This window comes from Lissotriton helveticus, chromosome 2_1 (assembly GCF_964261635.1).
Source record: "Lissotriton helveticus chromosome 2_1, aLisHel1.1, whole genome shotgun sequence".
NCBI lineage: Eukaryota > Metazoa > Chordata > Amphibia > Caudata > Salamandridae > Lissotriton > Lissotriton helveticus.
The window spans coordinates 99,072,630-99,090,385 of NC_136059.1; the positions used below are offsets into that span (position 1 = coordinate 99,072,630).

General features: G+C 44.0%; 1 protein-coding gene across 1 annotated transcript in view; it reads left to right on the plus strand.

Annotated features, from left to right (window-relative positions):
• LOC144819229 (snake venom metalloproteinase BjussuMP-2-like) overlaps positions 1-17,756 on the plus strand; it is a 183,682-nt gene that overhangs the window by 144,919 nt on the left and 21,007 nt on the right. The window contains exon 6 of the mRNA XM_078677197.1: positions 393-552. Within this exon, the coding sequence (XP_078533323.1) occupies positions 393-552 (160 nt within the window). The remainder of the gene's footprint in view (positions 1-392; positions 553-17,756) is intronic.

Consider the following 17,756-nt stretch of genomic DNA (forward strand, 5'->3'; position numbering starts at 1 on the left):
ATTCAGTTTGTCATGTTCTTTTTTTTTTATTATTATTTTTTTAAGGCTTTGTCTCTAGTGTGAATTTTTAAATATGTTTCTTTGTTGCTTACGATGAACCTAAACCCATTTGGAAACAATATTCAGGAAAGATTATAACATATATATTTCACTTTTAAACATTTTGCAGATGATGTGTCCATGCTATACTGTATTCTGCAAATCATAACCTTAATGAACACCAGCAAATTCCCCTTCAAAGTAGATCAGACCGGGCTTTGAGAGCGGAATGCTAGGTTAGCGGATGTCCCAGTGCCGGAGTGGTCTTCTTACATTTGGTAATCCTAGTATTTGTGGTCAGCTGTGTCAAGAAAACGACAAGCGGATAAACAGTGCTTTGTTTGTTATTTCAGTGGTTATGTAATGCTTGGAGAGGAGACCTACAGCATTGACACCTACTCTGCAGGCAACAGCCAGGAGAAGGTCTGTAACCTCTCATTCCGAAGGTCCGAAACGCATCCACATAATGGCAGTAAGAGGAAGCTTCTGTCCGCTGGTCATTCCAGAGATGTGGTAAGATATAAGAAAGAGTTTGTCAAAAATCTACTTCTGATTTATTAATGGCATGAAAAAAGCTGACAGTCATATCAATCAATCAATCATAGTACTTTCAGAGCGCACTACAAACCAGTGAGGGTCTCAAGGCGCTGAGGGGAGGGGGGTGCTGCCACTGCTCGAAGAGCCAGGTCTTGAGGAGTCTTCTGAAGGTGAGTAGGTCTTGGGTCTGCCGTATGTGGGTAGGGAGGGTGTTCCAGGTTTTGGCGGTGAGGTAGGGAAAGGATCTTCCGCCGGATGTCGTTCATTGGATGCGGAGGATAGAGGCGAGGCTGGCAGAGCGGAGCTGGCGGGTGGGGGTGTAGAAGCTGAGTCTGCTGTTCAGGTAGGCTGGTCCAGCGTAAAAGATGATGTTGAGGTCGTGAAGGCGGGCCACTTGTGCGAGGGGGGCCATGTAGATGTTGAACAGTGTCAGGCTGTGGGATGAGCCCTGGGGGACGCCGCAGATGATTTCAGTGGCTTCTGATCGGAAGGATGGGAGGTGGACGCCCTGGTTTCTACCGGAGAGGAAGGACGTGGTCCAGTCAAGGGCCTTCTCTTGGATTCCGGCTTCTAAGAGGCATGTCTTTAGAGTGCGATGGCAGACCGTGTCGAAGGCGGTCGATCGGTCTACGAGGATGAGGGCTGATGTTTCGCCGTTGTCTAGTTGGCACCTGATGCCGTGTGTGGCTGTGATGAGGGCTGTCTTGGTGCTGTGGTTTCATCTGAATCTGGACTGGGAAGGGTCCAAGAAGTTGTTGTCTTCCAGGTGGCGGGCCAACTGTCTGTTGACGATTTTTTCGATGACATTTGCCAGGAATGGAAGCAGGGAGAAGGGCCGGAAGTTCTTGAGGTCCTTGGGGTCCGCCTTGGGCTTCTTGAGGAGGGCATTGATTTTGGCGTGTTTCCAGCTCTCCGGGAATGTCGATGTTTTGAAGGAGATGTTGATGACCTCCCGTAGTTGGGGTGCGATGGCTGTGTCTGCTTTGTTGAATACGTGGTGTGGGCATGGGTCTTACGGAGATCCTGAGTGGATGGAGTTCATGACCTTGCGTGTCTCGTCGTCGTTGACGTTGGACCAGGAGGTCAGGTGGATGGCACTGTTCACAGGGGAGGTGGAGTCTGGCGTAGTCGGGGCGGTCATGGTGTTAAAGCTGTTGTAGATATCAGCGAGCTTGCGGTGGAAGAAGGTGGCTAGTAAGTCGCACAGTTCTTGAGAGGGCAGGATGTTGTTGGTGTTGGCACTGGGGTTGGAGGGTTCCTTTACGATGCTAAAGAGCTCTTTGCTGTCGTGTGCGTTGTTATCCAGGCGAACTTTGAAGGAGGATCTTTTGGCTGATCTGATGAGGTGGTGATGTCTTCGGGTGGCATCCTTGTGGGCTGCGTGGTTGTGCGGTGTGCGTTCGTGGAGCCATATTTTCTCAAGTTTCCAGCATGCACGCTTGGAGGTCTGGAGTTCGTTGGTGAACCTGGTGGCTCTCTTGCTGGTGTGGTTGTTGGAGGGTTTCTTGAGCGGGGCGAGGGTGTTGGCGCAGTCGTCGATCCACTGTCTGAGGTTGCGGGCTGCGGCGTCTGGGTTGGTGGGGTCGGTGGGTGGGTTCTGGGCGAGGGCGGTGATCAGCCGGTCTTCGGTGACTTTGCTCCAGCAGCGGCGAGGCAGGTGTTGGGTGTGGTGGTGCATGGTTGGTTTCTTGAAGGTGAAATGGATGCAGCGGTGGTCGGTCCAGTGGAGATCAGTGGTGTGGTTGAAGGCGACATGGGTGCCTGTGGAGAAGACGGGGTCCAGTGTGTGGCCGGCAGCATAGGTGGGTGCGGTGACGAGTTGTCTGAGGCCGAGGTTGACGAGGTTGTCGATCAGGGTGGCGGAGTTGGCATAGTTATTGTTCTCGAGGTGGAAGTTCATGTCCCCGAGGAGGATGTAGTCCGTGGAGGCGAGTGTGTGGGTGCTGGCGAGGTCGGCGATGGAGTCGCTGAACTGAGCCCAGGGTCCTGGGAGTCTGTAGATGAGTGTTCCTCTGAGGGTGGTGTTGGGGTCGGTGTGGATCCGGAAGTGCAGGTGTTTGGCGGCGTTGAGGGTGTCGTCTGCGTTGGTAGTGACCTTGAGGGTGGACTTGTGGACGATGGCTATTCCTCCTCCGGTTCCGTTGGCGCGCTCCCTGCGGGTGATCTTGTAGCCGTCTGGGATGGCTATGGCGATGTCTGGTGCCGAGGAGTCGTTCCACCAGGTCTCGGTCAGGAAGGCCACGTCTGGGGCGGAGTTGTCGAGCAGATCCCAGAGCTCGACGGCGTGTTTGCGTGCGGAGCGGGTGTTGAGGAGTATGCAGCGGAGGTGGTTGGGTCCAGTCCTTGGAGGTTTGTTGTTTCTGTCGCAGGTGAAGCTGCAGGTGCGGCAGGAGAAGGGTCCGTGGGTCAGTTTCGGAGAGGCCTGGAAGCAGGTGTGGTTTCGGCCGGCGTTGATTGCGTGGAGGGTGCTGGCGTCGTAGTGGAGTCTGGTGTTGTGGCGTTCGCGGGGTCCAGGGGTTCTAGCGCTGGGCGCGGTCCAGGCGCAGACTGGCTTGCCTTAGGCACGCCTTTGGCGCGCCAGCGGGGCGTCCGCTGCGCGGTCGAGAAGCTGCCTCCATTTAGAGGGAGCTGGGAGGGAAGAGTAGCTTGGAGGCGGGAGGCAAAAAACGGCACCCAGGAATGGGCAGCAGGAGCAAGGGTCAGGCAGAAGGGCTGGCGCAGCTGCAGAGCGGGGGGGGGGTAGCGACCTACCTGGCAAGGTCAGGGGTCGCTCTCCTATCATTTGCAAGAATGTTGACTCCAAAACAAACACTGCCAGTAGCACAACCTCGCTCACATTTATCATGGCAAAAATTCCAATGATATAGAATTAATAAATCTAGACATATTAACTTCTTACATATTTTAGCATTGAGTTATATTGGTCAGCTAACTCCAGTTCTTCCATATTTGGGAGAAAGGGGCTTTATTTGGGGGTATAAGGTACAGATCAAGATCACTGTCGGGAAATAATTATGTCCGAACAAGGTTTTGGAAGCCTGTGTTTTGTAGTCTGTGTTCTGGTAATACATGCTTTTCGTCGATTGCATATGGGTACCCATGTTACCCCCACGAGAGCCAGGCACTCAAACATGTAGTTCTGGCGCAGGGCAGTGTTACAGCGATGGGGGTAAACTATGTACAAATATCTAGAGCTCTTCGGGGGGAGGGGTTATTCGGACTGCTGTTGTTGGTGGGTTTGTTCGAGGGACGTGGTCGCACATGGATCTTGCACGGTGCACTTTAGTTGGACTCTGTGGTTCTCTTCCAGGGGATCCTCATCAATAGTCATAAGCATTAGAATATTCCCGCCCATGCGCGGGAATATTCTAATGCCTATGACTTTGATGAGGATACCCCTGGAAGAGAACTAGGATTACAGGTAAGTAACTAACCCTTCTAGGGAGGAGGGACGTCAGGATGAAGAGATAAGCTGCTGTGCGGGGCAAAAGGGGTTAATAGTCATTCATTCAAGCAAGCCTCTGCTAGACGAAGGTTGGCATTATGAACATCAGGTTCCATCCTTTCCTGCCAATCAGCATCAGATCGTCACAGAATGGCTTAAAAAGAGCTACCTGCCTTGCACTGTGCACTTTATTTATTCAAACTATTGCTGACGAGGAGGGCAAAGGGCAAACAAGACCCCTCACAGTCCACTTTATGTTGTGGTTCTGTGTGTTGGAAGGGGTACATGCCATTCTTTTAAGCATAAAGTATTCTGTCATTCACCTGGCAAGTCCTCCCTGGCCAGAGATTGTTTCTGTTTAATTTCTGACCCATCCCCCCAAAACCACCATACCACCCATTGGTGTCAAAGCTTTGTATGCTGTCTTTGGCAGAATAAAAAATGTCAATTGGTAATAAATCTAAATCTACTGCTAGGAACTTGATTTTAAACCAACCTCTCTGCATAGCTTTAGAGGAATGTTATATCGAAAAAACTGGTCCAAAACTCAGATGATCAGATTCTATTTTTCAGTCCATGGCACAACGTTCCATAATTTACATCAACAATCTTTGAAAGCTCTATTTTCTCATCTGCAAGTCTGACCTTCAGGTTTAGGAAGAGAAGATTTTTGGAAGAGCACAAGCTGTGCCTTGGTTTTTAGATATTTAGCCAGGACTACAGGAATGTATGGAAAGAACTGTAATAAATCTAGTGCATAACGCACAAGGATTTAAAAATAAACATTTTCTTTAAAACAAGTCAATAGATTTGTTTTACATGATTGAAAGTGAGTCCCAGTTCTTTAACCTGGGCAAGGCTCTAACAACATCTGTGGAACCTGTAAACAATCTAGTGATTTTGTGGGCAACCCAAAATAGATTGAATTGCAGAAACCCAGGCATAAACTCGTTCAGCATGAAATTTTTGTGTGAGGCAAAGTAGGCAGATGGGAAAACCAGCTTTTTGAGTCAGCGGCAACTCAGTTAGCCAAGGAAAGATTAGCATAAATCAATACTAGCAACTTCCTATCTTGGGTAGGTCAAGTTTCCATGGAGCTCATCCAAAGATAAAATCCTAAATAATTGATGGGTTGTGAGTGAATAGGATCTTTGATTTCAAGGGTTTCCACATCAAGCATTATTTGTTCATCGACCACTGTACAGTTGCATGTGGCACAATACTGCTGGCATTCCCAGACCCTCCCTATTGTCCAACAAAATCTAGGTATAATCCGCAGTCATGAAAAAGGAGAAATCAAAATCACTCCACTTACGAGTGCACAGTGTCGTCTAAGTTTTGACTAGGAGGTGGGAGAACGAGGATGTCTGGGGGACTCCCGAAAGGACTGGTCAGTACTTAGAGGTGAAGGAGCCTACTTGTGCAAACTGCAATCTCTTTTGCAAAAATGAATGGATCCATTGCAGAGCTGTGACCTGCACCTCTCACACCCCTCACAGTTGGAGGTGGCCAGCCCACGCAATAGTATCTAAATGGGATCCGATGTTCAAAGGTGTCAAACGATTAGAGCTTCACCGTGGCTGCCATGCTCCGCAGATCCAAAACAGAAGTTACAACCAGTTATTTTCTTAGACCTGGCTCAAAACCATCCTGTAGAGGATACAGAAATTATTATTATGCGTAAATTCGCAAATTTCCAGGTAGCAACATTTTCAAGCAATTTAACAGAATTTAGCAGCAGAGAAATGGGATGAGAATCTGTTGGTTGAGGGAAGTCTTTACTTTAACCAGTTGATTTTAAAAATAAACTATGTTTTTATAGAACTGTGGTTGAATAGATTGAAATTTTAGAATATATATTCCCTGACCTTTCTCCCAATGAGCTATCCGGTTTAGGGGCTGAGAGTTTTTCTCCTGAACACTATATCTTTGATTTTAGGCACTTTAGAAGATACTCAGGTGATTCTATTCTGTAGAGCAAAGGAATAATCTGTGATTTTAACCTATTGGATTAAGGAGTTAGTCAACCGTTGGGGAGGGCTTTCTGAGTTTTTAATGTGGAAGAAGTAATATGTCCATTTTTCCTTCCTTAAAAGCTGAATGTGTGTCCTACATTGCGTTAGGTAAAGGACCTTATTCTCAGGATTGTAACTCTTAAATTAACGTCTGCTCTATCCCTTCAGTTTTGGGGGTAAACCATATACCTTTTATTAAAGTCTCATTTTTTTTATCGTTTCTCTTGAATGGGGCTGTCTCATATACAGAGACTGTATGGTACTTTGCAGATGTTCAGAGGGATCTGCATGAAAAGGATAAATCCACTGAGGCCCTAAGATATTTTTGAAACTGATTCCAAATCTTGCATAAACACTTTTCCCCAAAAATTTGGATTTCTAATATCAAAAGTGATTAAAACCAGTCTGCCCAAGTCACAGGGTCTGAGATGGTGTAGCTGGCACGTTCTGTGGGTCAAACATCGAGGCCCAATAAGTGACCTGCTATTTGAGAAGCGTCGGGTACAATTTGTTTTAAATTGAGGTATTCTCGGTGATCCAAAGGAGTGCACCAACAATTTATGTAGCCACCTATCTAGAAAATGTAATGAGGGAGAGCTTTAAAAAAGAATAAAGTCTAATTTCAGAGAATTTGTTTTAGTGTGCATGCTATTACCTTGGCTCCCTGACTTCACTAGCGTGGATATGTATCTGAGGAGCCTACTTTGAGAAACAATTGCACAACTACCGCCTTTCTAACTATGGATCCCATTGGAATATACTGCAGTCCTCCGGCATATAATCTTGGATGATACAATCACAGGCTTCAGAAAATCAAATTTCCATAATGTGAAACTGCAGAAACCTATGTTGTGAAAATAGGCTCTTTAAAGTGAGCAAGGTGGCCATGACACTGACCCACTGGCAGGCAGCTCTCATAACTGAGACTTGGAAACATTTGGATTAAATGGAAGGAGATAGAGTAGGGTTTTATAAGTTTTGAATATGCATTCTTTGAAATCCCTTCTCCACATAGCCTAGTGCCATAGTTGGGTTGGTTGGAATACCTCTGTGTTATGTAAATTTAAAGCGGTGACTCATCATCTCACCGAACATTAGCGCACCATCTTCAAGGAGTACACCTAGATTTGTCATAGCTCAGAGTTCCAAGTTCAACAAATGGGGTCTAATGCCCAGTAGGAAGTGTGGGTTGTGCGCGATAGGTGTCAGTGGGGATCGGTAAGACATAGAGCCTCTATATCAAGTCACCCATCACCAATACTCTAAGGGGATGTGGTGGACTGAAGATGGATTTGCATCCCTTGCCAGGCTGCACGAGGGAGCTACAACAAGTGCTGGGGTGGAATCGTAGGGTAGGTTTGCTCCACCTGAATCCATGTTTCCTGATCTGGATTATGATTCCTGTTTAAAACCGGCTGGAGTTGGGCCGCCTTGACCTTTGAGCGTACATCTGGCACTCCCAACCTCTTTCAGCTGTGGGGCGAATGAAGTTGGTTTAGGAGAGCCTAGGTTTTTTTCCATTTCCATACTAATTTGATCAACTGATCATGAATCTGAGTCAGGGTCAAAGCGGTAAAAGGCAATTGTAAGGACTGTATGATATATAATAGTCGAGAGTAGATAACATTTTTATATTTGCTATTTTTCGCATCCATGTGGTCTCCATCCAGCCCCATCAATATAAGCCCTTAAAGAGTGTCTGGAGGGGCATAACGGCCGTATAAGGTCTTGGTGCTTCGTGAGAGGTAAATGCCCAAGTATTTTATAGGGTTATCAGACCAAACAAAATTTGCTGCCATTACGCCGGATCTAGTAGTGTGTTGTGGGCCAGCCACTCCCATTCCCCTGGATTTAAAACCCAGAAACACTCAAATACCCGATCTGCTCAATATGGAGAGCAGGAAGTGAGATTTCTGGCTCTGTGGCAAAGCTCGATGTTGTCCGCAGAAACTGCCAGTTGCTATATTGACAGCCTTAATGTCCGGATTTCATGAAATCTGCTGAAGCGGCACAATGGAGAGCTAGAACATCCATAACACACATGCCTCTAAATATGGGGCTAGGGCCCAAGAGCTCTACATTTATTTTGGTTTTACTAGCGGGTCTGACGTGAAGTGGTAAAATTTAAGTTTTCTTTCTCTCACCCATAGCTTACTATTCCAGGATTTCAGACTATGACAACTAGTCAACTCTGTCGAAAGCCTTCTCCATGTCAAGCGAGAGGAGGACTGTTGGCATTCTGATGATAAGTTGACTGTCACACTCGTCAAGCATAGATAGATGTGAACTCCATTCTGACTAGTATCGCTACAGCATGTTTTTTTCCTATCCATTTTATAAATATGCCCCTCACTTATTTTTTCAATTATACTTTAAACTAATCCTTGTCTAGTTGGGTCTCCTTCTTTAGACTTAGTTTATTTGCAAGATGTAATTTATGTTGTTCAAAAAGAGAAATCAAGAATATATTCTACTAAACATACAATTAGCCCATGTGAATTAAATGCCACCTTCAATTTTGTTAATGTTAATGTTATAGGGTATTTATACAAGGGCACGCCTACTCCAAGGAGTGTCCCGGTGCTAAGGAGTTTAAACAAAAGAACCTAGGGGGAGAGCTCAACATTTCCACCTACTAATATTCTCCCAATTATTGATGAAATAGCCAGGTTTTCAGCTGGCGGCGGAAGCTCCGAAGGTCTCCTTCTTGCCTTAAAGACAGCGGTAGCTTGTTCCATATTTTACTCACGACCACCTGGAAGGAACGACTGCCCCTCCTGGTCCGGCTGAATTTAGGAACTCGCAACAAGTGTTGGGTAGATGATCTCAGGGCCCTGGCAAGATAGTAGCGCACAATTCTTTTCCTGATGTACTGGGCCCCACTGTTTTTCAACGCCTTAAAGTGCCTTAAAGACCACTATGTTTCTAACTGATAACCAGTGGTGTGATTTCAGATGATTAGCCATGTGGGTTCTAGGTCCCACCATAGACACTGCTCTAGCGGCAGAATTCTGGACAATCTGAAGACGGTTTAATAAGTACTCAGGGATACCCAAGTAGAGTACATTCGCATAATCCAGCCTAGACATAATCAGGGCCTGGACCACTGTTTTTCTGTGGGCCACTGGTAACAACGATAAGAAATTCCTCATCATTTTTAGCATCCTAAAACAAGTTCCAGCCACTGACTGCACCTGTGTCTTCATAGAGAGATCAGAGTCCATCATCACTTTCAAGTTCTCCACTGTCGTAACAGGGCAAGCAGGCGCCGGCTGATCCGATGGCCACCATTTTCGCCATTCATCTGCCGGGGTATGACCAAAAAAGATAATTTCAATTTTAGCGGAATTGCAGGATAACTGGTTTTCTCTGAACCAATTAAACACAGCCTTTAAACATATATGTATTTGGTTTTCATCAAAGGACTCTCCTTTTTCATAAGTGAACAGCAATTGTGAATCATCGGCATACGTGAGAACTTTGGCCTCTAAGCTTGTCATGTATTCCTATAGGTTCTGAATCGATCCCCCTATTCCTGACCCTATTCTGGTTAAACTAACTATCAAGTTAACTAACAGTCAGCCCATGAGGCAAGAAAAGCCCCCATGATGCAGATACCGTTATCTGACGCAGTCACACTACGGCACAGGAACGTGTTATCTGATTAGGTCATAACGCTTGAGATCTAATTAGACAAGCGACATTCCTCCAGCCCCTGATAAGGCATACGACGTTCTCATAACAAATCAAACCTATGACAACCTGGAAAATCCGTGCGGCCATTGTTTTGATTTCACAGAGAACTTTAGTAAAGAATGTGCTAACAAGCAAGTCGTATGACATCTTTATTGACGTATCTATGTCCATCCTTACGTCAATCTCGGCACCTTTAAGGTATAAATATTGCCGATCTTGCCCTATGCAAACACACGCGTGGTGACAAGACGGAGCAGCCATACTTGCCGAAGCCGAGAGCAGAAGCAGACCCCGCTGGCAGCAGCCCCGCCTTCCTGACGCGCTGAGAGACGCGCTGCTATCTCCTGCCGAGAAACCCAGCACCGGCGCTTCCGGGCAGCCCTCGCAGGCAGCCTGGAATATCGAGAGCAGAGAAAGAGATACCATTCCTCATTCATCCTAACTTCCAGGTACAGAACTGAATAACCCCTCCCAGAGAATTCTTTAGTTATTCACTTGGCAAAAACAAACTTAACTTAAACTGTAACTTTCTATTCCCGCCCACGCATTAGACTTAGGTCAGGTACACGGGGTAGGCATATTTAGAAACACCAGTTGAGTGCGTTTAGTCAAATGTATATGTGTATGTAATATATTTTAATCATTTAAAACATCATATGGCTCAGAAACCATATCAATGTTTTTACAGTATTATTTTATACTATTGCTTTTAATGTATGCACTTTACTTAACTATAAGTATTGCAATAATATCGATCCATTTCTCTTGTACGAGAAAAGAGACTGATCAATAAATGACACCTTTTTATTGAACACGCCCGTCTCTTCCTTTTCTCTACAATCTGATGAGACTAAGAATGCACGTACTGACTGAGTAAAATAATTGCCTTGTGCTCACACGACTCTCGAGATTGACTCTTGATTAGGGGAGAGCAAAGTTGTCATGTTCTATGGTTGTCAGAAACTAAATCCCTTCTTGTCTAATCAGGGGAGTTAATTCTTTCCTGAACATTCGAGAAAGTTTCTAGCGAACTCTGAGCTACGCTGGCAAACCCAAAACTTAAGTCTAGTATCGACAGTAGTAGACCTAGTTAACGTCTGGCCTAGGCCTTTACTGCTGTAGGTATTATTCCAATGCGCAGAGCCTATTGGGAAGATAGGAGCTACACTACATGGCGCCCAACGTGTTTGGAAAGGGCGATAAAACTAACGTAAGACATTTAGAGTAACTCAGTCGTGCTTTCTCACTCAGACCCCTTTTCCCAAATACTCCAAAGACGTCTGGAGTGGGTGAAAGGTTATATCCTCCAAAACCTCGCAGGAGGGAACTCCTATGTATGGTTCTTGGTTTAGTCAACGTTGAAGGATACACTGTTCCAAAATATTGTGCATCTAATCTCTGTTTCCATAAGAAACCTGATCTGCAAACAAAAGACATAAGCTTCCTGTCGGTAAAATGTCAGAAAGTGATGAAGAAAGAGAGGCAGTTAGATTAGCAGCTGAAATAGCAGCAGCTGATACTGCACTACAAGATGCAGACGGGGATATAATACTCATCCCGGTCATCAAAAGGAAATCTATAACCTTAAAGCTTATAGAAAATGGACTGACACCTAGAGGTGGCACAGTCATATTCGTAATTGAGGCACACGAATATCGGCAGACAGAGGTATACTATTCATGGATACATTTTCCAGCAGCAAATGCTGTAACAAAGTACTTCCACTATTACAAAATAGAGGAACCTCCTAATGAGTACACTCCTTTCGAGGAGGTGGAAGTACCACTCAAATTTCAAGAGCATTTGCTCTTATTTGATGGCGCCCTAATACATAACAATCACATTACAAGGCTCGGTCCTTTAGGTAGACCAGGAGCAACGTGGCCGGTCTTAGCCGGATACACACCACACCCAGACATCGAAGGGATGTCTACAGGAGAGCTGTTAATACAGCTAAAACAATTACTAAAAATTCATAGACAATTAGTACAGTATGTAATGCGGACTTCAACAATTCAGCCAGCGATTAAACTTCCACAGCTGACCCCTCACCAGGGGAACACAAATAAAATCACACCACAGAACATCCAATCCTGCCTAGGTAAAGTTCCGGCTAAACGGGAACAGATACCATTCTGGTTGGCACAGAAAATCACCCAAATAGAGGCGGTGTTTCCTGACACCACCCCGCTAGAAAAACACAGGATTCTGACTATATGTCTCCCAATGGGAATCGCACCACACATTGAGGACTGCGACACTTGGGGTACAGTCTTTGCTTCCATCTACACAAAAACGCACGGTGTTCCATCCATTTCGGTGATACCAGATGTGCTAAAACAAATTCAAGACGAATACGGTCCAGAGCCTGCTTTAACTCTTGGTATGAAATTACTAAAAGACTTCAAGCAGGTCTCGGCTATACTATTAGCCAACATAAAAGGTGAAGCAGCAAACGTGGCGATCCGCCAGAGGTTAAAGGAGACAGATATAGCAGACCAACCAGCTGAAATTGCCAGAATCATAGAAAAATCCTATGAGGAACTAGGTAGAGATAGTTTAGGTGGAATACCAGTAAAACCGCAACTGACTGAAAGTCCAGAAAAAATATTTTTTAATAATTCACCAAATAATAACTGGGATGGAAACAAACAATTCAATCCTAAAGAAAAGAAATTCCAGTCCAGAGGAAGGTCTCCTAGGCGAAGAGAAAAATCTCCAAACCGAAGACAGAGGTCACCGCAGAGTGACCCCTCTGGGAATAGATATAACCTTAGAAATAGGGATAATATTAAAAAACCTGATAGATATCAAGACATTGATACACGTCCCTCTCAATCTTTTCAGAATTCCTCGCAGAAATCGGAAAGAAGAGGACGATCAGAACAAAGAGAAGAGCACGCCAAGTCCAAAGACAAGGAACCTGCTCAGCTAAAAAAGAAATTACAATTTCCAAAAAAGAAGGTAGCCAGTATCAAGGTAGTTAACAATGCCGAGAATACTGAGGACACAACTGAAAAACGGAGAGTGGGCTCAGACAATGCTAGACAGCGCAGCAGAGGTGAGCATAGCTCGCAAAGTCCTTATGAATCATCTGGAGACAGTGGACACGAATAATATCTTCAAGTGGAAACTGCAGACACCAGAGTTAGCAAACCCCACAAGATATACGAGATAACATTACGTATAGAGGGAGATAAGACTAGGAAAATAAGGGGACTATTTTGGGATAATCTCTCCAAGGGCTATGATATCCTTCTAGCTGAAAAAGACTGGCCACCAGAGTTTGTCAGGGAGTGCCCTCATGGCGAAGAAATAATTATGCCTGCCTTCTCGAATCAAATCCCGATTCATAAAAAATATACACTTGCCAGAAAGTGGGCAGTGGCCTTAGCACCTGCTTTATATAAAAATCATGTAGGATGGGATGAGGATTCTCCTCCTCACAAAATCCAGTTAAAATCACAACCTACTGCACAAAGGCAGTACCCAATTAAGCAAGAAGCTAAAAAACAGGTAAATGAAATACTAGATCAGCTAGAATACCAGGGGGTGATTGAAACTTGCACCTCACAAATGAACAATCCTTTGTTTCCGGTCTCCAAACCAGACAACTCATATCGTCTAGTTTTGGATTACCGACACCTTAACACATGTTGCAAAACTTTTGCAGTGCAAAACTCACACAGTGCTGCACTAATGAATAACATAGTGCGCAAAAAATACAAAACTACCTTGGACATCTCCAATGGATTCTTTTGTCAAAACATAGCACCAGAAAGCAGATATTTAACTGCATTCTCAGTAAATGGCACTCAAAAACAATTCTGTCGGTTAGCCCAGGGGTACAAGAACAGCCCGGGGGTATTCTCAGCGAGAGTAACAGAATTACTACAACTATATGATGATGAAGAATTATCTTATGTCGATGACATTTACTTAACAGATGATGACTTGGAGACTCACTTGAAAAGAGTGAACACCATAATACTTGGGTTCGCTGCAGAGGGTTACAAATTCAACTTTAAAAAGTCCAGAATTGCCCATTTAACGGTCTTATACGTAGGATATGAATTATCAAGTATAGCCTGGTTGACAATTTTCTAATAGAACTAGATGAATTAAAAAATCTAAAATATGAAAAGACGTATCCTCTGCCAATCGACATTCTGCCTCTACGACATTACGCCTGTGTAATCTATACAGACGGACATGCTCAACCCTCCGTTTGGGGAGAACAAGCATACAACCCCACATGTGAGATTACAAAAGAAGTGTGGCGCGGAGGTAAATTAAAACCTCTATTAACAAAATCACACTCAGTAGAAACTAATTCAGAAAAACAAACTGAAATAATAGCATTGAAGATGGCGCTAGATAATGCGGATCGCGAATTCCCGACACTTATAGTGTCAGATTCATATTACTGCGTCAAATCATACAACAAGGATTTGCAGACATGGATTCAAAACGGTTACAAAGATGACACAGATGCACCAATAAAGCAGAAACTGCTCTGGGAACAAATAGCTCTTTTACAAAAAGAACTACCAAAGACTCACGTGACACACTCACTGAGTCATCAACGTGATGGCGTTCACGTTGTAGGGAATTCATTGGCTGAAACAGCCGCAGCGGCAGGCACTAAATCGGCTCCCGTAGTTTGAAAAAAGCGTACATTAAAATACATTGACGGTGAAACAGTGCTGGCGGTGAAAACGTCATCAAAAGGCGACTGCTCAGCGTTACCGATCAACTATCCACTCAATTATACATACATAATCGATGCAAACTCCGTCCCTTTTGCTCGAATCCCTGGAGTGGGGGATAGAGTGATTCCAAACATGGACAGGAGAAGCTTGTTAATCGCAGACGCACACATGGGCGAGGGTCTCAGACACCATAAATTAAAAGATTCTCTGGAAGAATTACAATCACGGTACTGGTGGCCAGGCATGAGCCTGCGTCACACCATGTTTGTAAAACGCTGCCCAAACTGCAATAGAGATCGCAGTGGGGAGAGAAAGAGTTTGATACCTCGTCGTATTACGGCAGATAATATGACCAGTAAAAAGAATGGCTTGCGATTAACATATACAGGCTAGTTTCCACTTATAATGTAGATCACCAGCACTCGGCTGACGTCCGGACTGTTATACAAAGATTTGCGAGTCTAAATGGCATATACGCTAAGAGCATGCTACGTTTGACCATTGTTTTCACTCAAGCACACCAGCCTGGGGGGAAACATGGCCAAATGAGCACAGTCCAGCGGGAATCTTCTCACTTCCTTCCTGAGGGTACGGGATGGTGTAAAGAAAAAACCAAGGCATAAAGCAATCTATAGCAGAAAGGATATTAGGTTCGGGAGCTGGGTGGGTCAAACATCTAATAAGTGTCCAACGTAGTCTAAATAACTTGCCAAGAAATTCTCTGAAGGGATTCAGTCCGTACGAATTATTATTTGGAACTAGAATGATTATCTCTGACCTCGACAGTCAGACTTCAGTGGTTAAAGAAAAAAGCTTTGATGTCAAAGACCGTTTGGCTATTTTGCAGGACTTAAACAAAACAAGAAAAGACCTGAGCAACATACAGTTGAAACAACAGCCAACAATCACTGAAGAATCACCACCTGTCCCAGCAAGACCTGTCTGGATTCCAAAAGTCGGGGATCTAGTCAGGGAGAAGATCGCGGTAAAGAAGGAATTTGGGCCTTCTTACAGAAAAGCAGTTCCTGTCTTGTCTGTCAACGGGACAAGATCAGTTGTACTACCGCCACTTGCTGGTAAAAAGGAGAACCGAGTTGTATCCATCGACCTGGTAAAACCACAACATGTGGCCGATAACAAACAGTAGGCCAAGTGGACTCCCAATAAGTAGCAGAACACCAAGGTTTGCTACCAGTACAGAGGTCCTAACAAAGAGGCTCATCACATTCGAAACGCCTACAGAAGAACAACAAGGACTATGCAACAATGCAATAGAACTCAGACCTCTGAAAACCCAAATAAAAACATTTAGCAGAGACACACCAATCTACAATGAAGTACCAAGTGACAATGCAAGAAACAAAAATCCTGAAGCAATTGGAACAATTGACAGAACCGCATCCGGGTACTTCATCAACTTCGATGATTCCTCTGAAGGCTTCAGTGAATCAAAGACACAGCCATCATCAAAATCCTTTAAAGACAAAGCTAAGGAACTTTTGAAACAACTGAAAGAAACATATCTGATTTCTCCATGGATTGAATTTTGGGTGGGTTTTGGTGCATTTATCCTCATACTTTGGCTCATCATGGTATTAACTTTGGGACGCTTCATTGAGGGGAAATATGCTAAAATGGACACAGCAAGTCAGAACATCAACTTGGTCCTCAAACCACACACATCTTCACACGTCGAGAAAAGAGAACTTTCTTCAGCCAACTTCACAGCCAATCCTATACCTGGTGGGGTAGCCTGGGATAACACGGACTATGAAATTTATGGTCCGGTCGAGATCCTGAAATATCCACACCAAATCAAGATCTCCTTGAGTGACTTTGCAAAACCAAACTCATTTGCTGATGATTGGGACTTCGAAAGCATTAATAACATGATGTCTGATTTAGTAATGTCTGCTAAATTTACCAAACATGATTATTTGCAAGGTTCTACAAATTATGATAGTATGTATTGCTATAACCACTATGGTAACCATTTTCTACATAAATCTGCACAACCTAGAAATGTTTTAAATTATAATCAATGGGAACATTGTGCTACACCTCCAAAAGGGAGCTCAAGAACCGTTTACGACAAATATTCATATTTTTCAGGTTTTAACACAAGTAATGCTGAAACATTTTATTTTAAATTGTCAAACAAGACAGGGATGAAAACCATGATAACCAACACAAAGTTGATATATTCAGATTCATTCTTCGAAAAAATGAATACTTTTGGATTTGATTATTGGGACAAAAATGTTGATTTTAAAAAGTGTTTGGGGTACAAAAGAATGGCAAGTACAGGGTTTAGAAGCTTTGTTTAGAGCTTGCATGATCCCAGAACAAATGATATTTTTAAATGACACTGTTCAACAAACCACCTGTCTTGGCCTAGCCAAAATCAAATATTTAAATAAACAGTCTATTCCAAAGCCAACAATGTTTAGCAATAGCTCTGATACAGATGAAGAGATAGACGTAAACCATATATTAAACCAAAACAGAACACATCCTGATTGGAAACAATGGTTGATCTGGCCCACAGATACAAATAACTGTCAAGACAGATTCCTGAATAAAACACAGGGGTTCAAAATGACCAGGCCAGACCCTAGATATCCCCAAAGACATCACCCAGGGATAATAACAACCTACAGTGTGGGCAAATTATGCCTTCAATGGCTACAAACTTCCACACTGCCTGAAATTAAGCAACACCTAACTTTACTTACTGATGGTGCTGACTTGCGTGATTTCATAATGGGACCACGCAAACAGCGTCAAAAGCGTTTCATAGCAGCCTCTGTATATGCAGCATACAATGAGGCCTGGAAGGTTACTCAAATTGAAACAGCAGAGAGAATACGGGAAATTGACCGTATTAATTTGGAAAAATCACTTTCTGTAGTGGACAATGGGTTAATGACTCTGTCCTCCAGAATTTTTTCATTGGACAGCATTGTGTCTTCAGCAATCGATATATTATCGCAAGACTTACTGTTATTACAACATGGTCAGTCACAATTGCGTTCTATTGTACAGCTTGGCTGGACGTTACAAAATCTGCGTTCAGGCTATGTGCCTTGGCGTTTAATCAACACAACGTCACTATTCCAAATCTTTAACCTTACTGATAGACAAATCGGTATGGCGCAAAAGGGTGCTGATTATACAATCTTGAGCATTGAAAAACTAGAAAGATTACCAATGACAATGTCAGAACGACCTGTCAGTGAATGGATAATACACGGAATCATAAATATTCCAATCTCAACCTTCAGGTTTCAATACTGCCAAAAATATATACAG